Here is a 26,949-nt window from a genome sequence, read left to right on the forward strand (position 1 = left end):
TTGCAAGTTGATAGATACCCTTCCGAACTGACCCAATATTTTCATTTCATTTTATTTATTTATTTATTTTATTTTAATCCCATTTATATCCCGCCCTTCTCCGAAGACTCAGGGCGGCTTACAATCTAAGGACAAATCAATGTGCTTAGCAATAGCCTTCATTCTATGTATATGCCTGCTTATTAGGGCTTTCACACACACCCCAAGCGGCATTATTACAAAGTCAGCTTATTGCCCCCAACAATCTGGGTCTTCATTTTACCTACCTGGGAAGGATGGAAGGCTGAGTCAACCTTGAGCCTGGTGGGACTCGAACCTGCACTAATTGCAGGCAGCTGGTGTTCCTTAAGGAGGCATTAGCCCACTGCTCCACCAAGGCTCTTTTAGCTATTAAGTTTCCTCTTCGACAACCGTAACGCTACGGGACAGAAATGAAAACTTGCGCAAAGCAGGCCCTTTGCTGCGGGGAAGACAAAATGTGTCCCTGCTCAGTCAAGAATTGTTTCCCAACTCCAAAATGTGGAGAGAGGCAATGACGTGTGGAGAGAGAGAGAGAGAGAGAGAGAGAGAGAGAGAGAGAGAGAGAGAGAGAGAGAGAGAGAGAGAGAGAGAGAGAGAGAGAGACTCACCTTCTTTCTGCAAACATTTCATAGAAGTCTCGAATGTCCTGGCCCGTTTTCTCCATAGAATGATAGAAGGCCTGCTGGCTCTCGCGGTTCGCAAAGTCCACCTGAAAGGAAGTGTGACTTAGGCAGGCTGTTCTCCTCCAGTCTGGCTAATTGCCAGATCATGAAATGTAAAAAATATTCTCACACGACCACAACAATTAAAAAAAAAGGAGGGAAAGCCAAAATGCAAGGGGGGACGGACCCCACCCCAAACTGTCCTCATCAGAAAAACAGAACATCTGTTGCTCTGGAGAAGATGCTAACTTGCATAGAAGCTTGTCAGTTAAAGAGGGAACTCCTGGAAGCCTGTTTCTTCCTGGACTGCCTGATTGTGACCACAGGGACACCCCCCCCCCCGTCCCCTCTGGCCCGCTGAAAACAGACCGAGCCTCCTCGCCAGCTGTTTCTTTGCCTGTCAAGCTCTCTACGTCCCCCAGCGCAACTTCTGATAATGATCTCCACGTGGCAACCCCAATGAAGCCCAGGAACCCTCTTTTGATTCCTAAAAAATTCAAGCGGCAGCTCTCACAGGCCAACTGCTAAAAGGCTGAAGGCAAACACTGAAGAGAATCCATCCCACCACGCTTCCCAGCTTCCCCGCTGCTGTCATCTAAGAGAGCCACAGGGCAGGTTCAAACGGCTGGAGCTGCTGGTTAGGAGGAGGAGGTCCACAAGACCGTCCCCGTTTCCCGTCGGGTTCAGCTCCTGACTGGAGATGAGACACTGCGCTATGCGCCAGAAACACCGTCCATATGTCAGACATGTCAAACACAAGGCCCGGGGGCCGGATCCGGCCTGCGAAGTGGTTTTATGTGGCCCGCGAAGCCATCCTGGAAACAGTGAGGGAACGGCCCCCACTGCCTTGGCCCTGGCCCAGAGACCCTCCTTCTGCCAGAGACCCTCAGATCTGTCCCACTCCTGCCCAGACCCCCACAGGCACCCTTGATGCCAACGAGGTAGAGCTGGCCACGCCCACCCAGTAGGCCATACGCACTCTAGCCACGCCCACCCAGGCCACACCCACCCGGCCCCCTGAGGGCAACCGCAATGCTGATGCGGCCCTCCATGAAATTGAGTTTGACACCCCTGCCATATGTGAAAGGGAAGGGAAACCTGAGCGAAGCAATAGCAGATTAGAAGGCAGGTAGGACTAACTGCACGTAAGAACAGAAGGGGGGGGAGGCTCACATTCCTGTCGAGAATAACAATTATGATCACTCTAACTGAGATTGTTTTATGCTGGATGGCTAGGAGAAAATATTCTGTGCCACAGAGAATTTCCCTTACATATTTTTATTTTTAAAAAAATGGGTCTTGAAGAAGCTAATGCTGCAGACCTTAATTTTGTTCCCGCTGATTTTCCTCCCCTTGGTTTCTTTGACAGCTGCTTGGGCGTATTCTACCTCATTGTAGAGTACCAAAGCCATGCCTTTTAAGCGATCAAACGCCACCTGTAAAAACAAAACGAAAAACAAACTTGAGAGGGGAAAAACAGTCACAGTAGCTGAAGCCAAGAGAGTTTTCAACTATTTCAGAGACAAGGATGACAAGTGTTTTGAACATTTGTCTGGGGTGTCATAATTTTGCTCTCTAATTCCTTGTCCACCACAATCGTCTTAGTGGACTAAAAACGGGAGTTCGCATTGGGAGCAGTTATCCAAACAAAGAGCAAACCATCGCGGCAAGTCTACCGATGGTTCTCGAACGTTCTGCTCCTGTTTCAATCCAACAGGCTTGTTCAGGAGGCTTTTCCAGCCCAAGCTGGGCCCAACGGAGCACACTGTTTATTTATCCTGCAATGTGACAGAAGCCGCCGGGCAGAAGTCAAGATCAACTTGACTGGAACTTAAAAAGGAGCCTCTAACGAGAACTTGCTGGCAGAGCCATAGGCCAGCTTCCAAGACTGGCTGAGGAATTCTGGGAGTTGAAGTCCACAAGTCATAAAAAGGCCAAGTTTGAAGACTTCTGGACTAGACGATAGAACACTTTGCAGGACAGACGAAAGCCTGAGAGGGAAGGGGGAGGGAGAGAGGGAGAGAGGGGGGGGGAGAGAGAGAGAGAGAGAGAGAGAGAGAGAGAGAAAATGTGCCCCAAGTCAGGGTGAGAAAGGCAGGCCAACTCATACGACGGAAGACCGGCCCACCTACCTTCACCACAGGGCCGTAGCGGCAGAAATGTCGGGTCAAATACTGATCCGTGAGGTTCGTCGCGAGTCCATCCAGCCACACGCAGTTGGTAGGCATGCTTTTACCAAAGCCCAGCTGGACACCCAAGTGGAAAACAGCCAGTCAGACAAGAAACACACACAATTAAACTCATTTGAACGAGACCATTATGGGAATAAAAATGCTTCTGTGGCGAGTGTCAAGAAGTGCTCTCTTTTAACGTCATTCGGACGCGCTCACTCCCAGGCAAGTCGGTTAGGATAAGCTTCCCCTGGGTGGTGCCGGTGAAACAAAGCAATTGAGGGGCAAGGTGGGGAAAATGCCCCGTGCCATCCGTGCCGTGTTTAACCTCTAGACCCAGAAATGCCATCGAGAGGAGAGAAAAAGGAACCGTGAAGAGTGGGCCTCCCTGATTCACTCCATCTGGATGCTGCAGAATCTACGCCACTGGTGAACAGTAACAGAGGTACAGAATACAACGAAGAAAATTGACGTATGAATTAAAGAGTAGTAAAACAATTAGGTAACGTGGACTGAAGGAGCCGCTACTGAATAACAAGAATAGGTAAAGGTAAAGGTTCCCCCCCGCACATGCGTGCTAGTCGTTTCCGACTCTAGGGGCCGGTGCTCATCTCCGTTTCAAAGCCGAAGAGCCAGCGCTTGTCCGAGGACGTCTCCGTGGTCATGTGGCCGGCATGACTAGACGCCAAAGGCGCACGGAACGCTGTTCCCTTCCCACCGTAGCGGTCCCTATTTTTCTACTTGCATTTTTTACGTGCTTTCGAACTGCTAGGTTGGCAGAAGCTGGGACGGGTAACAGGCGCTCACTCTGTTACGCGGCACTTGGGATTCGACCCGCCAAACTGCCGACCTTCTGATCGACAAGCTCAGCGTCCTAACCCACTGAGCCACCACATCCCTTAAGAAGAAGAATAGTGACCCATAAACAAAGGGGACGAGGCATTACCTACCAAGCACTCTCTGGAAGAGCTCCACCTTAACCATCTACAAGTTTCATTAATCATCTGACAGCCAGAGTCAAAGAAGCCTAACTTAAGAGGCAGGGTCAAAAATGAAGGACACGCCCGGAGCCATGCCCTTAAGAGGGGTTCCCTTCCACGTACCTTGAGGCGATTGTTTCCAAGATATTCTCCATCCATTTTCTTGATTGCTTTGCAGACGCTGGCAATATCGCAGTACTGCAGGAAGGCATATTGAGGAATCCCGTTCACTTTCTTAATGTCAATATCCTGGGGGGGGGGAAAGGAAAGCATTAAGGGAAGGTCTAAACTGGCAGTGCCATGGAGGCGGCTGCATCAGGCAGGGCGTTCCCTCAAGAGGTTCCCCCCCCTCCCCCGCCCCCGGGGCAGCTGACACACATCTGACCTGACTGGGCTGCCATATCAATGAACACTCCCCTTTCTTTCCTATGCCCGAATATCTGGGAGGTCCATTTCCGCAGGGAAGGAGCACCCAAGGCAGTGCCGAAGGGAAGCTCCTAGCACCCTGCACCAACAACTGGAGGCTCCTTGCTACTGTCCCAACTGCCCAGCCAGCTCTCGTTATTGGGGGGGGGGGGGGGAAAGAAACCTAGCCAGTCCATCCAGTCTGCGCTTAACTCTCCTCGAACTGGAAGCAGAGAGGAAAGGGACCAGCAGACCCCGTTCCTCAAGTGGAGAAGATGGGACCAGAGAGGGGAAAACTCCAAAGGCTGCCTCTGGGCCTTCCTCTCCGGTTATCAACGACGCATTCCCTACAAGGGAGCTCGCTCTGTGTTGACTGTGCGTGCGTCACTGGAGGTTTTTAAGAAAAGTCGGGACAGCCACCTAGGGCAGGGTCACCTGCTTGAGTGTGTGTGTGTGTGTGGGGTGGGTTGGACTAGAAGACCTAGAAGACCTCCAGCTCTAGTCTGATTCAATTTGATTCATCGCTGACCAAGTCCAATACTCTAGTCCAGAGGTCCCCAACCCTTTGGGGTGCCAGGGATCACCGGTTCCGTGGAGAAATTTTTTTCCCCACGGACCGGAGGGCGTGTGGTTTCGTGTGCTGTGGATGGGGCTTTGCTTGTTTGTGTGGAACGGTTGCTGACATGACGCGTGGCCCAGTACGGGTCCACGGACTGAGGCTTGGGGACCCCTGCTCTAGTCTTCCATTCCTTTGCAATTCACAGCTCTGAAGATCGTTAAGTGATTAATTAAAAGAATTGCCTCTTTTTCTTCACTAAGCTGATGGCTTATCAGAAACCAAAGGGGCAATGAGTACACCGACATATGTTATATACGGAGAGAGAGAGAGAGACAGACAGAGACAGAGAGAGCACAAATCTAATGGAATAAATGCCAATCTCCAGTAAAAGGAGAACACACAGATATTTTGCCTTGAAACTAGGCCACCTGGTTAGCTGAAGCACACAGAGGTGAAGAAGAAGAGACACGACAGGTGTACCGAATTATGCTTTGTGTAAACAAAGGGCATAAAGAGAAAGCATTTCCCTCTTCCTCAAATATTAGAAGTCATCTAATGAAATTGAATCCTGAAAGATTCAGGCCAGGCAAAGATATATATGTATATATTATTAGTAGCAGTAGTAGTATTTTTTGCACAAGGCTGGAATTTGCCACCGGGAGACATGCTGGCTACCAGCTTAGCCGGCTTTAAACTAGGGTTGGATTAAGTCATGGAGGACGTGGGGATCTTGTTCCCCGGGACCCATGCCATGCCTCTAAAGGCCATCTGCTGAGCTGCTGGGCCACCGTGAGAACAGACCGCTGGGCTAAACTGGCCAGAGATCCGATCCAGCAGGGCACGGCTTGCACTCTTGTCCTCCCAGAAAGTAACACAGGCACACCACTCTTTTAATTTTCAAGACAACGCCCTGCAAAAAAAAAAGAGCACGGTGCCAGCAAGGGAGAGAGAAGGCCTGAGCAATCAGCTGCTCAGAGCGGAATAAATGTTGCCTTTGATCGAGTAGAATGAGAAAATTTGGTCCCAGCACAGGGATGAGGGTTAAATGGGGCGGGTGTTAAAAAAAATCCCCCCCCCCCCAAAATAAAAGTTCACAGAATTTACAATGTCGTTAGCATCACAAGTGGAACGGTCCGCAAAGGTTCTGGTGTCGTTTTCCCTTCGCTTACAAGACTCAAATGTTTCTCCCGGGCTACGCAAGAAAGGGTGAAAAAGCAAGGCTAGTCGTTTCGCTGATGCCATTTTTACCTTTTCACAGACACAGGAACAAATCAAGGCGGACTTCTGCTGTTACACCACGGAGGATGGTGGTGGTAGGGGCAAGACATGCTGCCTGCCTGTGTGTGTGTTTGTGTGTGTGTGTTACCTGGCACTTATCTAGGCAAGGGGGGGGGGGGTAGGAGAAAGGTGGCAACGCTTCAAGTCATTATCTTCAACAGACTATATTTAGATGGTTAGGACATAGGTGCTCTTTCAGGGCTGGAATTTTGTAAAAAAAAAAAAAATTCCGTATGAAAGAACCACGAAAACCTAGTCCTGGGTTAGGTTTTTTTTTCCTAACCCGTCCTGACCCATAAAGAGAGCTAAGCTGCCCGTACGTACCACTATTCCTCCAAAACGCTGAAAAATGTTACAGAGTTCATGATACGTGGTGGTTTTCTCGAGGTTACCAATGAAGAGAGTTCTAGTCGCTTTAGGGTGAAACTCGTCAATCCTTTCATCCAGGGGCCGGAATTCATTCTCGCTTTCCGTTTCTGAGGGCCAAAGAAACAAAAATAGCATCTTCTGAGACTTGGTTTTTTTTTTTTTTTTGGGGGGGGGGGCTTCTAAGATCCTTCTAGCTGTTATTTGGGTCAGTAACCCCCTTCCCACTCTCCAAAGGGTTTTTGCACTCAAGGAGGCCAGAAGTTAAAAGCGGTTAGAGTAGCCGAGAGACGATGAAAAAAATAAATAAATGTGAAAATAAAATTCAGAGCAAAAATCAAATTAAAGCTAACCAACCTGGAAAAAAGAGCTGACAGAACAGCTTCAGAAATGATTTGGGCGCCACTGGTGTTTTTTTCCCCCCAAATTATAGGAGGCCAATGGGCAAATGAAACCGACAAAGTGGGACAAGTAATAGGGAATGCTGAATGTGCAAAAGACTCTGCAGTGTCTCATTTTTTTTCCCCACCTCTGGAAGGGCAGGTCCCTTGCAGCCTCTGCCGGCTCCCCCTTCCCCAAGCCGGCACCCGACTCGAAGCAAATTAAAAACGTAACCAACCAAGCATTTGCCTCTCCCGAGACGGGGCCAGCAAAAGCAGACGGAAGGGATAGGGGGGGGCGCGATACTCCGGGGCTCTCGCGTCCACAGCGAGAACCAATTCCGACAATCTGACTGGAAAGACAGCTCGGGCCCTAAGCCGGCTTTAGAATGGCCTCGCGTGGTCTCCGTTCCACCCGAGACGGTCTGATATGCTAGAGCCGCACATCTTTGGGGGCCCCCGAGAAATCCGTGGCTACTTTCCAGGCCTTTAGAAGGGCTCACCTGGCCCTATCCAAGCAGTCACTTCAATCTGCATGCCAAAAAACAGCTTCCCCTTGGAGGCGTTCAGGGCCTTCTCCTGATCCTCCTGCTGCCGGAAGAACACCAATCCGTATCGCTCTTCGGAGGCGCCATGAATCTGGACAGAGGTCACCTTCCCGTATTTCTTGAATTCGTGGAACAGCCCGTCCTTGAGGCTGGTGTCTACACCGCAACGAACAAACCAAAAGAAGGCAAGGTCACCTCTGTTCACCACCCTGTTCACTGCCCTGAGTCCTTCGGGAGAAGGGCGGTATATAAATAAAATTATTAAATTAAATTAAATTAAATCCAAAGCGGTTCTTTAGCTTGAAGCTTCTGTCGGCGCCGTGCGCTTTTCTATCCATCATTAATGTAGCAAGAACACCAAAAGATTGACCCAAACTGCCGGCAAGGCCCCATCAAGCGCCTACTCCGCCCTATCCTCTCCCTTCTCGAAGCAACCCCTGCTCATGCCTTACTGTGTGGGTAGCACCTGCATTTTGGCTGGGAGGTAGGGGCCCAGGGAAGCCTCCCCACCCCTCGGAAAAAGAGGGAAGCCTAAAATATTTCTGTTGGTAAAAAAAAAAAAGGCCGAGCTATCTTGCAGCCCCGCCCCGCCCTTCTCCACGACGAGCAGAGGAACGTGCCCCGGATTTCCTTGGGGGTAAAATCTTTATTACGATAGGCAAGGGCAAGGCAGTCTATATCCAAGGCCTGTTTCAGTTTAAAAAAAAAAAAAAGATCAAGCCACCTCTTTAGAAAATGTAGGTCAGGGCAACCAATACTGTAATTATACAGGTGGCGTCCCATTCAACTAGCTCTACGTGTTCTGGAGTGTTCTCGTCGACGCCGCTGGGTGGAGTGGCCACCGCGATGCCGGGAGGGAGGTTGCGTGGGACTCACCTGTCGAACGGACGGGAAGATTTTGGACCTTAATCCCGAAACTTTTACGGGGTTCGTCTTTTTCCAGAGGTGGAAGCAACTGGGAGGTGGGGGCCGGAACCGCTGTCGACTGAACGGACCGGGCGGGAGACTCGTCGCTGGAACTGCTACTGGAGTCGCTGCTACAGGCACACAGAAGGAAACAGGGAGAAATGCAGTCAGGAACAGTTATGCAGAGATCTTCAAGCAAGTGTGAAGGGCTGGGGAAGGATTCAGGGCAAATCGTCATCCGAAATCTCTTTTTTTAACTCTTCGGCGAAGGAGAACAAATCTGCCATCTTCAGCATCTAACATCTAAAGAATGTAGACCTGCAGCCGAGAATTCTGATTAACCGAGAAGAGCCAGCACGCTTAACGAAGAGTTCCGCATCAGAGGCCTAGCTACAAAGGCTCGGGAACCTCCTCCTTGGTTCCCACACAACGTTCATAAAAACAAAGTCAACCCACTCAAGGAATTCAGCTGGCAAAATCCTCACACAAAGGAGTCAAACAAACGCCATCCGGGTAAGGTGTAATGTAAATGCCCTCACGCTGACAACAGGGAAGTTAATTAAATCTTCCGTTTCAGCTTATCAGTAGTAATGCAGGAAGCCTGAAAAATTATACTGGATTTTTTTTCCCCCTCTCCCAGAGAGCGGCACGATCAAAAAGAACAGTCGTTCGCCTTCTACCAGTAAACGAAGACAAGTACAGGTTGTTAAATCCGCAGCAGACAAACCTATGACTTGCAAATCTTAAATCAGCTTCTCCCAACTTGGCCCCTCCCAAATTTTCTGGAATAGGGTCACAGAATTCCTGATCAGAGCTCTCTGCGAGTTGTAGGCTTATGACGTTCAAAAAGCACTCGGTTGTGGAGCACTGATTAATAGAAGGCACCACAAAGGCTTAGCAAGGAAGGGAGGATTGTGGTATGTGGAAAATAAAAGGCCCGACAAGAGTGTGGGAAAAGGAATTTTAGCTGCCAATAAAAAGCACAAGGTTTACAACTTATCTCAAACTCATCGGAACGCAACTTTAAAACAATAGCGTTTGTTAGCTTGGAGAGACACCTGAAGTTGGCAAAAAAAAAAAAAAGGCGTCTTGTGCACCTGAGGGACCTTTACAAACATTAAGGACTCTCATCAGAGAATTGGAAGGACTCTCATTAGAGCCTCTGGGCCATATGAGCAGAAGCTGCATGCAGATGTGCAAGTGAAGAAATGAGGGGGGCAGGTGGGAAAAGGCAAGTTTGCCAAAGCAGCAGAAAAGCGTTACGCCGACTAAGCCTTCCAGACTTCACCCGAGGCACCGTGGCTGCAAAAAAGCTAGAACGCGTTTCCTGGCACTGTCCGAGGGTCAGGTGAGACGAGAGTTTGTGCCAGGTGATCCGTCCTTAGCCAAATGAGTCGGAGTCCCCGGTTCGAGCTGACTCTCCCGTAAGGAGCTGCTGGCGCCGATCCCAGTTCAGAGGGTATACAGAGTTGGGATCGACCGAGCCTTTTCCCACAGCCGAGAGGCTTTCATGCGGCGATCTGCAGAAAAACCAAGTTGAGCTACCCTCTTTCCTGGAGTATTTCGCCTGTCCCTGATGCTCCAAGAGTAAAGGGGGGAAAAAAAGCTGAGGTGACAGGATTGATCCCCCACTCTAGGGCTGCCCCTTGAGGACAGTTGGGTTGGGCAGTGGCTCCTACTGACACAGAAGTAAGCCAATAAGCTTGAAGGCCTTTTGGCCTAATTCATCGCCGTGTGGTTTCCTCCAAAAGAGAACGTGCAACTTTCACCGAGAACTTTTATCAAAAACCCAAAGGATTCCCACGCTGTGTGCACCCCGTCCTATTTTTAAAATCTTTTATCTCCCTAAGACGTACTTTGCAGGGCACCCGCGCTGGGTTTATAGGTGGGGGGAAAAAAACGAACAAGCTAACAACTTGCTGTTTTCGTCTGGTAACCCAGTCCAGGAAGACCCAACAGTTCCCGAGAGCATAATATAAGTGCACACGTGCCTGACCGATCCTTGCCAACAGTTAGCTGCCCCAAAACGAGGGGATTTTATCCTTAGGAAACCCCTAGGGCTGAGCAAGAGGGACCTGCCCAAAGGGCCCCCCCCACCAAGCTGGCTCTGGAACCAAGGCAGGATTAGAACTCACAATCTCCCAGGTTTCTAGTCCAGGGCCTTCTTTAATCACTCCGCCAAACTGGCTGTGTCTCATTTCAACATTCATAGTTGGTGGGGGGGGTTTTTGTTTTTTAAAAGCCAATGAGACCCTTTGTAAATAAGGGGGTTAATCTTTAACCGAGATTAGGAATTCTGCTGAAACAACGCTTGCAAGAAAAGAAATGAAATGCCTACGGTTGCAAAGGTGAGCCAGACCCTTCATCTAAACGCCCTAGACAAATGAAGGTCTATATTTTTACTTTTAGGAGGGAAGTTTAACCCCTCTGATTCTGCCCGTGTCTAAAAACACAGCAAGAAAACAATAATAGACTTCCTTTGTTTTTGTTTTTTTTTAGACAATGTATTTGTGTCACAGAAGGGGCAAACATCTGTGTGAGAATGACAGGCATCACCTCTCCCGGGCCGGAACCTGCCATCTGTCTACAAATCATCCCTGGGATGAGGGGCTTTCAACGGCTGTGGGTGGGTTATGTAGTCCTTTCAAAGTGGGAGACAACAAGCAACCTGAAGAAGCAGCGACTGCTGGTGACCGACAGTGAAGGGGCAAATGATCCTGCTTCTCTCTCCCAGCCGGAGGAAGGGCCAACGTAACCCCAGACTTGTTACTCTGCACAAAAGTGCCACCCAATTGTCGTTGGATTGAAAGAGCCTTTCAGTCACCGGTTAGGGAGGCTAGTCTTTGGGGAAGAAAAGAAAAAAAAAACGAACGCCAGTTTGCTTCGCATCATCCCAACGTATTAAAATGCCTACAACGGGATGGATAAAAAGCTTTTTGAGTTTTATTTGCAAGGTTTCGCTTCTCTTAACCCTCGGGTTTTGCTCCCAAGATCCTTTGAGGCCAGCAGTCTCAGGTTCTGCCTGAGGGCAGGGGGAAAAAAAATGACGCAAAAAAACCCCAAAAAACCAACAAACAGCGACGCAAAAAAGCGACGCAAAAAACAAACGAAAAACACACACCCAAGCGCAGACAAGAAAAGCCAACTCTGCTCTTGGATCCAACACAGCTCCAGCTGCAACATTAAATGTTATCGCCGAAGACTGGAGGCTGATTAAATAATAACTCTCATCATTATAATAATTTCCCCAAGAAGCTAAATGTGTAAGGTACTTGAAACGACCTCAAGCAACATTCTGTTTTGCATTGGAAAAGCAAAGTAAGGGCATAAGGAAGTAGAAATAACAAACACGCAAAGCTTTTTCCTCTCTTTGCTATATAGCAGTTACACACACACACACACACACACACACACACACGGTGGCCAATGGTTTCAAACTGCCACGCAGTTGCCCAGTTAATTAAGCAACAGAGGTTTGTTGATCCTTCCAATCTCCCATTCTTTAAGGACTGTCCAAGATTCTGGAAAAAAAACAAAAGTGAGGTTAGAAATATCCCCGAGGCAGGCACAATATCTCCTCCATTCTAGCAGGGGTGGGGGTGGCTTTTTATTAAACCAGTGAGTCATGGAGAACTGAATCTGCTAAAGGCTCTAGAGGGACTAGCATCTGGATAGAGAATGTCTATGAAGATTCCCAGTCATCCAGGTCACGGTCTTGGATGAGAAGAGAAAGGCCTTCAAAAGAAGAACAAGCCAATCCAGTTGCCTTGTGTGGGAACATCTGGATTGAGAAAACATCTGTCTTCATCCCGGCCCTCCTGATTTGTCCATCTTGTTATCAAATGCGGGGAAACTGGATCGATAAGCACCAATTTACAAAGGAAAGAGGCAACGAACTGTACATCAGCCGAATAACTCATCAAAGGGGGCCGGATATGAATGTAAATCTACCCCTTGGTGAAGCTTTAATTTACCCGTTTCCCTGAGCCAAACACAAGATTTCTTTTGGGGTGGGTGATTACAGGCCCTGATCTGGCTAAAAGCAACTTCGTGCGCATTTTCAACCGCCCCTCTGAACAAAAGGGGGAAAACTGCGGAGCTCGCCGTAATCCCCCCAAGTTCCTCAAATCCAAGTTCCTTCCAACCAAGAGCAGCAGCTTCTCCTTCGAAAAGACGAGCGAAAATTTCGCCTGCCGCATCTGAAACACAAGACACTTCAAGGGAAAAAGTCAGGCGAGCGGAGAAACGCCAGTTGTGCCCATGTGGCTTTTTAACGAGTCCAATCAGATCAGCCCACAAATGGGAGCAGAGCCACCCGAAATACGACAAAGGGTCAACTCAGAGGACAAGCAAGCACCAGGGTCTACGGCCGCGGCGGCAAACCTATGGCACGGGTGCCACAGGTGGCACGCAGAGCCCTCTCTGTGGGCACGCGCGCCATCCCACCAGTCCTAGCCCGTCAGCTGGGTTTTATAAAACCTTTTCGCTTTAGGCCTCTGCCGCCGCGTGCAAAATAAAAAAAAAGGTTCAATCAATCGATCGATCAATTTCCATCTCTCGCGGGGGGAAAAAAAATCTCGCAAAGTTGGAATTCATTGAACTTTTTAGTCCCGCCCAGTCTGTCGTTACCACTGCAGGCACGCCCACCCAACGGGCCATGCCCACCCGGCACCCGATGACACGTAAGTTGGGTTTTGGGTTGCAGTTTGGGCACTCGGTCTCTAAAAAAGGTTTGCCATCACTGGTCTACGGGGTTTAACGCAGGCTGCAGGGGTGAACTTATTTTCTCCTACAACTCTTGACCGGGCAATCAGCTGGTGGCCCCAGTATATGTCATGCCGTACTAGTTAATGCTGGCATGTGAGGACGTTTGTGTGGATAAACTAACCGGGCATCCGGCTAAATTAAGCTTGTGAAGAACCATCTTGCGCTCAAGCAGAAGCCAGAGGTTCGACCAAGTCAACAAAGCACCGTGGTCCTTCCAAGGTGCCGCCATCCCATTTATTTTATTTTTTTAAATTCCATTTATATCTCGCCCTTCTCCGAAGACTCAGGGCGGCTTACAAGCTTAGAGACATTTCTTTAAAGAGACATTTCTTAATTGCCCCGACTGCTGTGGCATTAGCCGACTCGACCAGCTTTAATTTTGAGCCCCATCTCTTCTTCCTTGACTTTCATCGAAGGGGGGGGGGGGAAAGAGTGCTTTCATTTCACAGACTGTCCCCCAAGATGACTTCAGGGATGGATTGAGCTCACCTGCAGCACTGCCGCAAATGCTCTCTTCTGCTCTCAACCAGGCGAGACTTGCCTCAGCACAGACGCTGCAAAGCACTTTCTTCCTAAAAAGTCAGCAATTTCTCCTCCAATTTCTCCTCCAGCTGCAAACATTTTTAAAACAGTTAAATGAAGCAGCTGAAGAAGGGCGTCCCTACAAGCCAGGCTGCCTCCTCCTTCCTCTCGGCGCCGTCTTTACGATAAAAATCCGCTGCCGATCAGGTGAACCGGCGAGAAAGAGGCGTACGTCTGCTTTAAAGCCGCTTCATCTCCCTTGCGTTCTTTGTTCAAGACCACGGAGATTCCCGCCCCCTTTTTTTTTCTCCCCCAGGACAAGGAAGTCCTCGACGTACGACCACAAGGGAGCCCGCAATTTCTCTCGTTAAAGCGAGACGTTCGCGACGTTCGTTTGCCCCATTTTACGACCTCTCCTGGCCAGTTGTTCTAAGTGAATCATCACTGCTGCTAAGTTGGTAACCCGGTGGCTAATTGAATCTGGCTCCGCCACCGACTTTGCTTTGCTTGTGAAAAATGGTCGTAAAGTCACTTTTCCCCGTGGCGTTGGACGTTTGAACGGTCACTAAATGAGCTGTTGAGATTCATTATATTACCCTTCGGCCTCTCCACCGCTGCTTCTTTCAACTGACATTTTATATTTTAGGCAAGTGCTCCGCTTAAACCAGGGCTAGGCAACCTTGGCTCTTTTTTGACTCGTGGACTTCAACAGGGCTGGCTCAGGAATTCTGGGAGTTGAAGTCCACGAGTCATAAAAGAGCCAAGGTTGCCTAGCCCTGCCTTAAACAACAGAGGTCTAGCAAAAGATGGGTTTGAAAATATTTTCACCCCAGCGTATCAAATTACGATGCTTTGTGAAAGCCAAATGACAGAAAAGTGGAGTCGTTCATTCCCCAAGTCCGAAGAAAGGGCAAACAGCTGAACATTTATGTCTGAATTAAGACAAGAAGGGACGCTAAAACGAAAAACGTAGAAACAGATAATTGATCGAAGCGGCCCTCAAGAGCAGAGTTTCAGAAAGCGTCATATTTTAACAAAATTGAAACCCTTCCAAAAGCTCAAATCGGTTCCTCGAGGACCTTTAGAACATTTTAAATCTGCGAACATCGTCAGGGTGAAACGAGGGGTTTACGATTAGGGATCCTTTCTCCAATAAGAGAAAGAGGAGAACCACGCCGGCAGCCCAAAATAAAGCAGTTTCCTAGCTGAGAACAGGACATGGAAGGGAGAGGTAGGAAGGTGGACTTTGATTTCAGAGTTCAAGAGGGCTGACATTTGATACACAGCAGTTGCTGGCATCCTTTTAGAATGCTAAGAAGAATTTTAGAATTCTTTTCCACAATATATCTACTTGTCCTTGTATCACTGAGAGCCGTTTCCGGGCCAGAGTCTTCTGGGAGAAGCCTTACATCAGAAAGGCCTTTGGAGGGTGGAAGAGTAAGTCCTGGCCTCACCCACAAAGACCCTTATCCAGCCTTACAACTGATCAGGAATGTAAAAGAGATTCAGTGCATTCATTCTGCTGCGCACAGAACAGCTGCTCTGTCCCAGAACCCATGCGTGCTTTTAGTCCATATAGGAAACGAAATGGGGGTTTAAGAGCAGGAAAAAGGCACGGACGGACAGCAGTATTAGCTAAGAGAAAGCAGAGGAGGAGTTGAGGAAAGATGCTAGAAAAACTAGAGAGAGGGAGGGGGGCTGCTGGAAAGAAGACTGCGGATAAAAGCGGGGATGCACCCCAGCCTGGCCGTCCTTACCCTGTATAAACCACTCAAGCATCCCTCCAGATTTTGCTTTCCAGGACCAAATCGGGGAAAAACTAAAGACTTCCTACTTTTCTTTCAGCTCATCTGCAGCCCATCCGAATGGTTTGGCAGAACTGCTGGAAACACCGCCCTTCGTTCCAACTTTTGAGCAGAACACAAGTTCGTTCTGCGCGCATCCTTCCCACTGACTGCATTTCGGAGGCTCCTGGAGCGTGCAAGGAGGGTCTCCGGCAAGAGTACTGACGCGTAAGCAAGTTCGCGCGGGAGAAACCTTTCGTTCGGTACACTACAACGCCAAACGCACGGACGCCCCCACCTCAAAAAAAAAAAAAAATTCCCATCTACTGGTCTTTACAATCCCTTCCACCCCCACCCCCGCCCCTTGTCTGCCTGACAAACCAGCCAGGAAAAGCCATCTTCCCGAAAGGAAGCCGTGGAAAAAGGACATAAGGCTCTCCTCGTTTTTGCATTTATTTATTTTTTTTTGCAAAATGTGACACACTGTAGCAATCTGCTGCTAATGAGATGTCAAGTGATACACTACGGGAAGTGTAATTATTCGTGCTACACCTTTTTAAGCACATTCCACTGAATAGTAATAGCTGGCTGAATGTTCTTCCCTTTCCGCCGAAGAATGATAAAATTATGAAAGATATCAGAAAAATACAACTGGTATCAGCCCCAACAACCCTTGTTGTTCCTTTTTTGGGGGGGGGGAAGTTGCAGGACTGCCCAGATAACCCCGTAACTTTGACATTTCCCTCATCACTTTAGGCCTGAAACAGAGCTAACATTTTCTTTCTATATTTAATCATGGGTGCTCCTGATTCGAAGCTATGCTTTTGTCTGGAAATCCATAAACCGGGATTCCCTAAACACTTCCAGATTGTGATACATTTTAATTATTGCTCCTTGAGTAGGAGATAGCTTTTATTTACTTTTATGTTTATATAAGCTTAACGCATCACACACATAAACTTATGTAAGTTTAGTACCTATTGTAAAATTAATGAATAAATACAGATTCACCTTTCTTTCTTTCTTTTTAAATAGAGGCAAACGAGTGTGAATAGAAGGCAGAACTTGTTGCTGACCCAAATCTTTTAATTTAGATCCTGGCTACTAATGTTGTTAAAACTACTCCCTATATCAGTGGGAAATATTTCTTAAATTTTAATGTGCAGCTTATTTGTCACTTGAAAAATGTCCACCACCAAAAACTGCTTTGAAGTGCTTTTTAAGGATACTACCAACAAAACACTCACAATGTATCAAGTCTCCCAATAGTATACTGTCAAAAGTAGCTAATAATTTTTCTAAAATGTAAAAACTGTTACTTCACCGATTGTAAAGACTGCTAAAATTGGGGGAAAAAATATTAGGTAAGTTTTGAGTCTCAAGAGAAGCACGTTGGAAATCAGCAGGATGGCTTTAGACAATAGTTTGCCTTGGAAAAGTTTGGAAGAGAAAAAATAAATAAATTCTGGAACAGTTTTGTGGAGTCCAACTGCCGAGAGGGTTCTCCGGGGATAAAGTCTTGGATTTTAAACATTCAAACTCCCGATAAAAGGAAATGTCCTGCACGCTTTCTTCCCTATCTGTGGAGGCAACAAATAAGACCGCTGCCGGCTCCTGGATGACTCGAGGGCCAAAACTAAATCGTTCCTTCAATAGTTCAAACAACTGAGACGGTTGTCGGGGGGTTCCCACAGCTTGAACCCGGACATCAAAACCCAAATAAAATAAAATAAAAAAACGATCTATACAGTAAAGAAAAGCAATGCAGAAATTAGCACGGAAACCAATATTAAGTAGCGTAAAATCCATATGAAAACAACACGAAGTGAAGAAAAGGAACAATTTGTTTTGAGATCTAAAAACACACCCTTATAAAGTCTTGGGAAAACAGGTCACCTCATGCCTATTTTTAAGACACGTTCTAGGCAACCAAACATCTCATAAATTAATTCCTTCCTTCCTTCTTTCCCTTCCCTCCCTCCCTTCTTTTCCTTCCTTCCTTCCCTTCCCTCTTGGAAATAACCTGGAGTAGTTCCCTGCAGAACCAACTTGCTGATTGTCTGCTTCCAGGACCTGAAACATAAGTCTCCTTGCTTCTACCTTCATGCCTTCACCACTTCACCAAACTGCCTCTCCCACCTCATTAAAGAGGGCATTTTAAGTACCAGGTAGATATATTTGACACATGGGATGTGGTGGCTCAGCGGGTTAGGACGCTGAGCTTGTCGATCAGATGGTCGGCAGTTTGGCGGGTCGAATCCCGAGTGCCGCGTAACAGAGTGAGCGCCTGTTACCCGTCCCAGCTTCTGCCAACCTAGCAGTTCGAAAGCACGTCAAAATGCAAGTAGAAAAATAGGGACCACTACGGTGGGAAGGGAACAGCGTTCTGTGCGCCTTTGGCGTCTAGTCATGCCGGCCACATGACCACGGAGATGTCCTTGGACAAGCACTGGCTCTTCGGCTTTGAAACGGAGATGAGCACCGGCCCCTAGAGTCGGAAACGACTAGCACGCGTGTGCGGGGGAACCTAAGATATATTTGAGAGAGACCACACATTCAAGCTGCAGGCATTTCTGTTCCAAAGTTAATCACAGAATTGTGAACTAGGCCTCAATGCTGCTGACTGAAAACTAGTGCAGGCTTCCGACAGGCAACAGGCGTTCAAGTTAAAATTGCCTTTAACGTCAAGGATGAGAGAAGAACTGCATCTGCTTTGCGCAAAATGCTGTACAACAAAGCTCACGCCTTCCTTATGTCCCGCCACCAGAATTATCAACCGCTGCAAATGTTGGGATGGTATTGTAACCGAGGGCTGGAGAACGTTTTTAACGTTAAAGGGGAGGTACTGGCAAAAGTGGAAGGCGATGAAACGAGACGGCAAAAAGTGGTCAGTCTCTGAACAAGTCCAATTACATTTTTTTTTATAGTTCCGCTGACATTAGAGAAATTTAACTTTATTCAAATGAACTACTTTGGACTAACAAATTTTTTAAAAATAAAAAATCCCAAGAAAGGATGAACAAAGGGAAATAAAGTTTAGTCACTGCTGTACGTAGTAAAATCACAGAGGGGATTGCTTAGTGACCCAGCTAAATCTAGATTCACTTTATTCCCGCCTTAGTGGAGCCATATTTCCAATCTGCTGGGCTATTTAAAAAGGTAAAGGTTCCCCCGCACATGCGTGCTCGTCGTTTCCGACTCTAGGGGCCGGTGTTCATCTCCGTTTCAAAGCCGAAGAGCCAGCGCTTGTCCGAGGACGTCTCCGTGGTCACGTGGCCGGCATGACTAGACGCCAAAGGCGCACGGAACACTGTTACCTTCCCACCGGAGTGGTCCCTATTTTTCTACTTGCATTTTTACGTGCTTTCGAACTGCTAGGTTGGCAGAAGCTGGGACGAGTAACAGGCGCTCACTCTGCTACGCGGCACTCGGGATTCGACCCGCCAAACTGCCGACCTTCGGATCAACAAGCTCAGCCTCCTAACCCACTGAGCCACCGCGTCCCATGCTGGGCTATTTAAACCATAGTAAAAACAAAAACCCTCTCGATATCCATTTTGATTTACAACTTTTTTCTTACGGAGATTTTCTGTCTTCTCCTAAATGGTGTGCTGTGTACAGCAATCTGTACAGGTTTCTTTGACCCTGGTTTTCCATTACACCCATTTTGCCAACACAAGTTTCTTTAAATAGAAATATTCCGAATTTTGACAATTTTGACAATTTCTTTCTTTCTTTCTTTCTTTCTTTCTTTCTTTTTCTTTCCTTTCTCTCTCTCTTTCTTTCTTTCTATTTCTTCCTTCTTTCCTTTTTTCCAAACATCAGAACCAATTATATTCCTCTCAGCTCAATTTTCAAGTAGGGGGATTTGCAAGTTGCCTTTTCCTCTGCCAGTGCTGCCCGAAGTCCTTGCCAGTCGCACCTTCTCTGCCCCATTAGCCCAGAGGCTCTGGCTTTGGGAAAAAAAAACAGGCAGGCAGGCAGGGCAAGGCAGGGCCCCCCCCCCAGGTAGGGGCAAGCAGCCAAATCTGGCCGGAGGGTTCCAGTTCAGACTAGTTTGGGAGACCCAAGCAAGGAATCCCTTGCACTGCCTGCAGAAATTGGACACAGCAGCAACCCTTGCAGAATACGCTGCTGTGTGTTTCCGCTTATCGATAAGGAAGCCTTGAAGCCCCTCCTTTGTCATCTTTTGCACAGCCACAATCTCTCTGAAAGGAAGAATTTAAGATCCACGCTGGGAGTGGGGGGGGTGGTGGTGGTAGATGGGAGGGGGGGGTGCAGCAGCCTCCATGTTAATTGATTGAATTAAGTTTTTCCACATTTTGCACGACGCGCTAGGAACAGATTGAAGGAAGGAAATAAAATCAATTCCCTATATAACCCCTTTGCAATAAATTTGCCGTATGTATCTTGACATCTCTCTCTCTCGCATATACACACACACAGACATACACACACAGAGAGGGAGGGAGGGAGGGAGGGAGGGAGGGAGGGAAGGAAGGAAGGAAGGAAGGAAGGAAGGAAGGAAGGAAGGCGGGGGGGGGTAGAGAGAGGGAGATGAAAGAGGATCTTTACCAAGGCAATTTTTGCACACCGACATTCTATGTCAACTGTTTCATTAAAGTATTGTTCACCCCCATGAGGTTTGCTATAAGCAGTACAATACTCAATTACCTTCCAAAGAAGGGAAATATTCCATTATGCAGCCTTGGAAGGGAACACTGCTTTCTTGACAACCATATTCCCTGTTACTAAGCAGTTGGAACAACCTAAGACAAAGGTGCTCAGTGCAGGCTGTATTAACAAAAGGAAAGTTTCTGGCGAAGGGGACAGCTTTCCAAGTACAAACGGGCTAAACCAAAATATCAGTTCTGCATCCAAGGCAAATCCACACCCATTTCATTACTAGGCATCTGACCTAAGGAAACTGCCGTCGTCCTGAGAGAACCGTGTGTGTGTGTGTGTGTGTGTGTGTGTGTGTGTGTGTATGTATATGTATATTACCTTGCTAGGCCCCAAACATGGGACAAATCTTATTTCCTGTTTCAGCCTAACCCAAGGCCATCCACAGGCAGTGGTCACAGTAGTGACAGCTCATATTTGTGCAATCCAAAAATATTTACACACACACACACACACACACACACACACAGACACACACACACATGTGTGTGCGTGTGTGTGAAAGCCCTAATAAACAGGCATATACATAGAATGAAGGCTACTGCTAAGCTTGTAAGCCGCCTTGAGTCTTTGGAGAAGGGCGGGATATAAATGGAATTAAAATAAATAAAAATAAATTTTCATATACATATACATATACATATACATATACATATACATATACATATACACACACACACATATACATATACATATATATGTGTGTGTGTGTGTGTTAAATGCTTGTTAGAGCAAAAAAATAATTTAAAAAAGCAAACAAAGCCACCTTCTGCTAAAGGGCTGCCGGGGGAAAAAAAAATCTGCATTCAATTAACGAGGCATGAAATGGCGTAGGATCCTGGGGGAAGTATTTAAGGCCCGGCTGATCAGATGGGAGAAAAGCCTGCGCAACCTGTGAAAATGGCACACAGCCACTGAATTTGCGACTCCGCATGCCACGTGCCGAGTCGCCGTTCAAGGAAACATGTAGCAGCTCAGCGGATTGGAAGAAACCAGCGCTGGCCACCCGTTTTACCCATATTTCCCCCCACCCCCGTCAACAATCCTCCCCTCATTTTACGGAGGAAGGGGGGGGCTGCACCACACCCTCCTTGTTGCAGCTCCACAGACGTTGCCTTCTCTGGACCGAGATCACCTGAAACTGCGGTCTGCTGGGACTGAATTCTGAAGCTGTTGTCCAAACCACAAAACTCCCCAAACACGCTTGCACGGGACACACACACACACTCCCTCTCTGCCAATGATTCGCCCTTTGCTGGCAAATTCCTGAGGTGGAAAGGAAGGAAGGGGCAGCAGGAGCAAAAGGCCAGGGTTACACAACAAAATTAAGTTTGCCAATCTCTGTTCGCACTCTAGGAGTTGAGGATGACAAGAAAGACACAGAAATCCAATCAACTCAAGTTCACAAGCCAATCTCCAACGCCTCAATGTCTTCCCGTGCTATCCCTCCCCTCCCCTCCCCGCCAGCATTTTCGGTAATAGTACTTTTTAATCTTTGTTTCAAAACTGGGCGTGCAGCTTTAGAAGCAGAACGGATTATATTATGTTTCAGGGAAAGCTGGATTCACCCTAACTTCCCTGCCTGGGACAGTACACAAAAACAGCCCCAAAGAACGGCAAGCATTCCAGGATTCAAGTCTTTCAGATTCAACAGCTTTTAAACCTGAAAGGAGGAAGCGAAGAAGGACCAGCTGAATTTGGATGAGCTGCAGAGAGCATGTTCAACGGCTGAGATTTTTTTAAAAAATAAAAATAAAAAAAAAAGGCAACCATGAAAGCCGGAAGAAGATATTGCTAAGCAGGATTCGACTTGGCAAAATTCTCCACTGGTCACTCCCAACCCTTCACATTTTTCCCTCTGTCTTTCTAGCACATTTCCTCAAGTGTTGACATGCTATGAAAATACGAAATGCCTCAACTCCTCCTTGCAGTGCCTGCCCAAAACCAGGTTCCAAAGTCTAATAGAGGTGAGAGAACTAGCATGGCTGCATTCCTCCCTCCCTTTTCACACAAGGAGGACGGCTGGCCGGTGTGCTCAAAAGCATCTATTTACTGACATTAATCCAAGCTGATGGCAGCTATTACGAATCTCCCTTTGAAGCAAGGGAAGACTTTTCCAAAGGCTGAAGCCAGTTTTAATAGGAGAAAGGAGGAAGAGTCAAAAACAGGGGGCTGGATTGGGGGGCGGGGGAGAAATGGTTTATTTATTCTCAGCCATGCTGGGAATGAAATTCCAAACGAACCCAAACAACGCGGGGAGCTGCTCGGACAAAAAACAAAGCTGGAGAGGTATAACAACCACCCAACGGCGCCTTCCTATCTGCCTCCTTTTAAAAGCAGCCTGCGTGTGCTTCGACGTGGCGATTTTCAAGCCTTTTTGTGTGGACTCCTATGGTCTGATTAGGAAGGCCTTTTCTGCGAAAATATAAACGGGATGCTATTTTTCTGTTTGATCTTCTCCCCTCCCCACACAGGGCCACAGTTCTTTGCCAGGAACCAACACAGAGAACAAACAGCAGGCTGGCCGGACCGGTGCAATTTCACTACTGCAAGCTATGTAGCCGCCGCAACAGCTGAAAAAAAAACCCACAACTGGCGTTATCAATTCAATGTCATTCCGATACTCAACTGAAGGCAATAAACATCAATCCAAGGCCGCTTCTGTGAGGGCGTCCTTTTCATACACCAACAAAAGCCACGGGAGAAATGTCCACCCTAGAGTGATCCCAAAGGGATCTTATTTCACAGGTGGGGCTTTTGTCTCCTGGGGGGCAGCCTTCCAAACGGCCCGCCCTTCATCCACCACCCCCCTGCTCCTGCCTCCACCCTGGGGGGACGGTGCTGGTCTGTGTCGGGAGGATGAGCGGAGAAAAGCACGCGCAACCTTGCAGCCGATGCAGGCGGTCTCTCGGATCGATACGGGGGGGGGGGGGGACCCGAAGCAAAAAAGCCCGTCCCGTGCCTGCAGAGGGATGACAGCTACCTGTCACTGCTGGTCGTGCTGCTGCTGCTGATCGAATCGCTGCTCGAAGACCGGCTCCTGGAACCGCTCCCGCTGGGCGACCGGGTGGGTCTGGACGCTTGGCTGGCCAGCCTCTGCGGAGACTGGGTCCTGGACTGGGAAGAATGGGGGGACCGGCTCCTGCTGTGCTGGAAACTCCGTTCCGGCCTTCTCCCTCGGACCTCCCTCGCGAGGTCATCCCGGTAAATATCCCTGTGTACCACGCTGGGCAAGGTAAATTGCTCCCGAGCCCGAGGTTCGTAGCGAGGGTCGTGAGCTTCAAAGCGGCTCGGGCTGCGACTCCGAGAGCTGTAGTAGAGTCCGTGTTGCAAAGTTCGTTCCCGAGGATCTCGGTAATAATCCTGATCGTAATGTCTCGTGCGATCAAATCCTCCTGTCCCCCGTTCGTGGTGTCCATAGGCACTAGGCTCATAAGCACGCTCCCTGTTATCTGAAGCCCTGCATTTAGGAGGGGAAAACAGGCACGTCAGTCAAGAGAAGGAGAACAAGGGCTCAACAACATGCAAGCACATAACGCAGCCTTGGCTAGAACTGCCAGTCGTCAAAAGGCCAACAACTAACTATTTAGCAGAATGAATGAGCTCGATCCTTTTAAGTTTCGCTCATGTCCGCATGTAGCACGGGTCTGGCACGGACTCAGTTGCACTGCTTAAGCTGAGCCAGCTCGATGCCTTCTGTTCTAGATTTCTATCCCATAATCCCCATCTCGCAGGGTAACGGCTAGGGACCGTGGGAGAAGAAGGCTAACGAATCTGAAAGGCATCAGAGGTTGGTGAAGTCTGAACTAAACGTCTGTGGACAAAATTGTGCACCACAGTCCCAAATGATCTTGTGCAAAATAATTCAGTTGCAGCCGTTCTATCTATCATTTCTAGGATGAAACAGAACTATTAACGTGTTTCATTCCATGACTAGGCTAGGATCCTGTCATTAAGGGGTTGGCAGAAAAAAGCCATTTTATCGTAGAAAAACCCAATTTACTTAATTTTTAAACGGTCGCTTGCAATCTTTGCTTCTAAGAGTTCTAGGACAATGCATCAGCTTAGCTAAAATCAGATCTCTGCTTATCCTTGTAACAGTAAAGTCAAGATACAGCCAACTAAAAGTCACAGGCATTAAGCTCAGAAAACAAGATAATGTGCTGGTGAGAGAGTGGTTTTTATTTTGTTTTTTAAAGCCGCTTTGGAGAATAACAGGCTATTTTAATGGTTGCTAAAACAAACGGTGGCTCTTTCTGTATTTTACATACAGAATTAGGTTTGCCATAAAACTACCTAGAACTTAAAAAGCTGCTGAGGCCAAGAAGGGAGGCCTCCAATAATTTAGCATTCTAATCTAGAGAGGGCAATGAATGGCCCAACTGGTAGGACGCGGCTAGGAAAACAGATGAAACAACTCGGAACAAACATGCGCAGATCAAGCAATAAGGCCAGGGCTAATATTAGTGACAAAGTTTCCTAAAACCATTCAAGGAAGGAGGAATTCAAATCATTTCCCCCCACACACACACCTTTTTTTTTTAAACTTCCAACCACCTTCCTTGAAAAGTAAGTAGCAGGGACTGCAGTCCTTCTCCTCTCCCACCCCAGCGAATTAGGCTCTCCTCTGACCTTTCCACTTTATGCTCCTGCTATGAGTGGAGTGCAGGCCTCAGACCACTTGTCCCTCATAATGTGCCCTGGGTGCACATTAAGGCTTTTGTCTGAATTCTTGCCTCTACAGCAAGTCAGAGCTGCCTCACAAAAGAGCAAAAAAAAAAAACTACAAGGCAGGCATTTAGTTAGGTGTCACAAACGTTTGCAGCTCCATGCAAATAAGAACCACTTAAAATATTTAAAGAGCTCTCTGGCCCTCGCCTTTTTTTTTTTTGAAACAACAATCAACGCACACCCTGCACCCTGTCAATATTATATCAGGGAAAGCGGATACAATAAAGTAACAAAAAAAAGAGAGAGAGAGAGAGAGAGCGCAAGATTTCTAGAAAAGTTAACGTATAGTGTAAGAGCCCTTTATTTGTTAGGACACAGAAGACAGACAAAAGAACTAGCCAAGCTGGGGGAAAAAAAATCTAACGACTACAGCAGTGCTGGTTATCTATTAGCACTAATTGCTACTGGAGTTAGTGGGGAAAAAAAGGAACTGACTTGGGTTAGGAGATAGGGCTAATATACACAGGGCAGGACATACCAACCTTTTCCAAGTGTGGAAACACGACCTATATTCCCAATTAAATCTAGGGAGAGAATTGTGAACATAACTTCCCCAATTTGGCCCCTCTTATAGGGGTAATCCACCTTCTTAATGGGCAAGGGTGTCAAAAGTGGCATTTTAGATGAGCGAGCGAGAAAAAATATATATATATCCTAGGGACAAGAAAAAAAAGGAAAAAAAAACTCCACGGGAAGGCAGTAGTTCCAGATTGGCCAAAGGGTGGCAGCCGCCAACTTCCTTCTTCCGGACGGCCAGCGCTTCTAAATACATCCACCACAGGACTGTGACTTGTCGCCCTAAGTCTGAACCAATCGGGCTGGTAGAAAAGGCACTGGGGGATGAACGAAGGCCTCGCCCCAGGCCAGCAGGCATCCTCTGTCCAATTTTGTAACCATCCAGCAAGGTCCATTTTCTCGGATGTATCCACAAGCTGATCGACACCATGTCTTTAAAGCTAGAGTGCCTTTAATTGCACGGGTGCTTTTTTAAAAATTTTTTTAGCAAAGGCTAAGTAAAGTAATCCACTCCCCTGGCCCACTGGGATCTTGGCTCGAACCATCCCATCAATTTGAGGTAGTAGCCATTATTCCAGCAACTCAACGGGTGGCCTGTAATTTCCAACACTGAGCAGCGTCCATCTCGCTCGGCTCGCCGTTGAGGATAGTAATCCCAAGACACATGGAAGTGAGGTAGATCCAACAGGGGAAAGAAAGATCGGCCACGGCCTTCTCCTGTCTTCACTGTATGTATTCCCGTGGCTAACGATGGTAGAATCCAAGACGGTGCGGCCATTTTTGTAAGTCTGCTAGGAAATTTGGATGCCAATCCAATTTTATGCATAGACTATACAAACCAGCATCACCCTGAGAAACTAAACGCGAAGCTTTGCCAAGGGATTGTGTAGGTCCTATAAGGCTGAAGATACTCCACATTGGGTTTGGAGACTTGCAGTAATAAACTCCATTTGATCGTAAGTATACATCCAAAGAAGGACTTAGGGTTATCCAAGAGCTGGGAATCGTCAAGTTCTAGAAGAATAGCTCCATAATCGAGGCTGGCCCATGAAGTCTTCCATCTTGGAATCAATCAGCTCTCCAACCAGCTGCAGGAAACATCTTCTACAGATCCACAAGATCCCAGCCATTGGGATGGGAATCGCTTCCGTTTCCAACCCAAAATAGGAAATGCAGATAATTCCCCAAATTTTAAATCCATCTGGGGGCCCTACCAGGAGTTTGTGTTTCTCACCATATCAATTACAAAATACCTGCCTAGTGAAACCTTGGAACTTACCCATCAAGTCTCCGCTCATAACGTCCTTCTCGTGCATGGAGGGAGGGTGGCGGGCCATACGTGGGCCCGCCACCAGCTCTGAACCCAGAAACCTCTCTACTACGAGATGCTATGGAAACTGTATCATCCAATCCCCGCGCAGCACTAGGGATGGTTCCCGGTTCGTTATAATCCGTCCGAAGGTCTCTATCTCCCATTTTGTTGACAGAATTGTGTGCCTTCTGCGCACTCTTAATGTCCACAAAATCCACAAAGGCTGCCACGCCGCCTTCCGATCCCCTTTTGGGGAGAATTTTGACACTTTCAACACGTCCATATCTAGGAGAAAGACAGAGAAAAATCACATACGTTAAAGCTCACAGAAAAAAATCAGCTCAGAAACCACATTTAG

At 47.6% G+C, this 26,949-nt stretch overlaps 1 protein-coding gene and 1 long non-coding RNA gene across 5 annotated transcripts in view; one reads left to right on the plus strand and one right to left on the minus strand.

Moving 5' to 3' along the window:
• Positions 1 to 26,949, minus strand: part of SPEN (spen family transcriptional repressor) — a 49,706-nt gene that overhangs the window by 12,019 nt on the left and 10,738 nt on the right. For 3 of the 4 annotated variants that reach the window (XM_081341368.1, XM_081341367.1, XM_081341370.1), the window contains exons 2-10: positions 26,559 to 26,876; positions 23,016 to 23,492; positions 8,247 to 8,407; positions 7,326 to 7,526; positions 6,401 to 6,552; positions 3,958 to 4,083; positions 2,816 to 2,929; positions 2,006 to 2,119; positions 630 to 730 (exon numbers count right to left, since the gene is read on the minus strand). In XM_081341368.1, coding sequence (XP_081197494.1) covers positions 630 to 730; positions 2,006 to 2,119; positions 2,816 to 2,929; positions 3,958 to 4,083; positions 6,401 to 6,552; positions 7,326 to 7,526; positions 8,247 to 8,407; positions 23,016 to 23,492; positions 26,559 to 26,876 — 1,764 coding nt within the window. The remainder of the gene's footprint in view (positions 1 to 629; positions 731 to 2,005; positions 2,120 to 2,815; positions 2,930 to 3,957; positions 4,084 to 6,400; positions 6,553 to 7,325; positions 7,527 to 8,246; positions 8,408 to 23,015; positions 23,493 to 26,558; positions 26,877 to 26,949) is intronic. The other variant, XM_081341369.1, reaches the window with a different exon arrangement.
• LOC308675664 lies at positions 12,740 to 16,588 on the plus strand. The gene is made up of 3 exons (XR_014028182.1): positions 12,740 to 12,958; positions 15,411 to 15,577; positions 16,385 to 16,588. It is a non-coding gene; the product is annotated as an uncharacterized lncRNA (long non-coding RNA).

Source organism: Vipera berus (assembly GCF_964194415.1).
Source record: "Vipera berus genome assembly, chromosome: 17".
NCBI lineage: Eukaryota > Metazoa > Chordata > Lepidosauria > Squamata > Viperidae > Vipera > Vipera berus.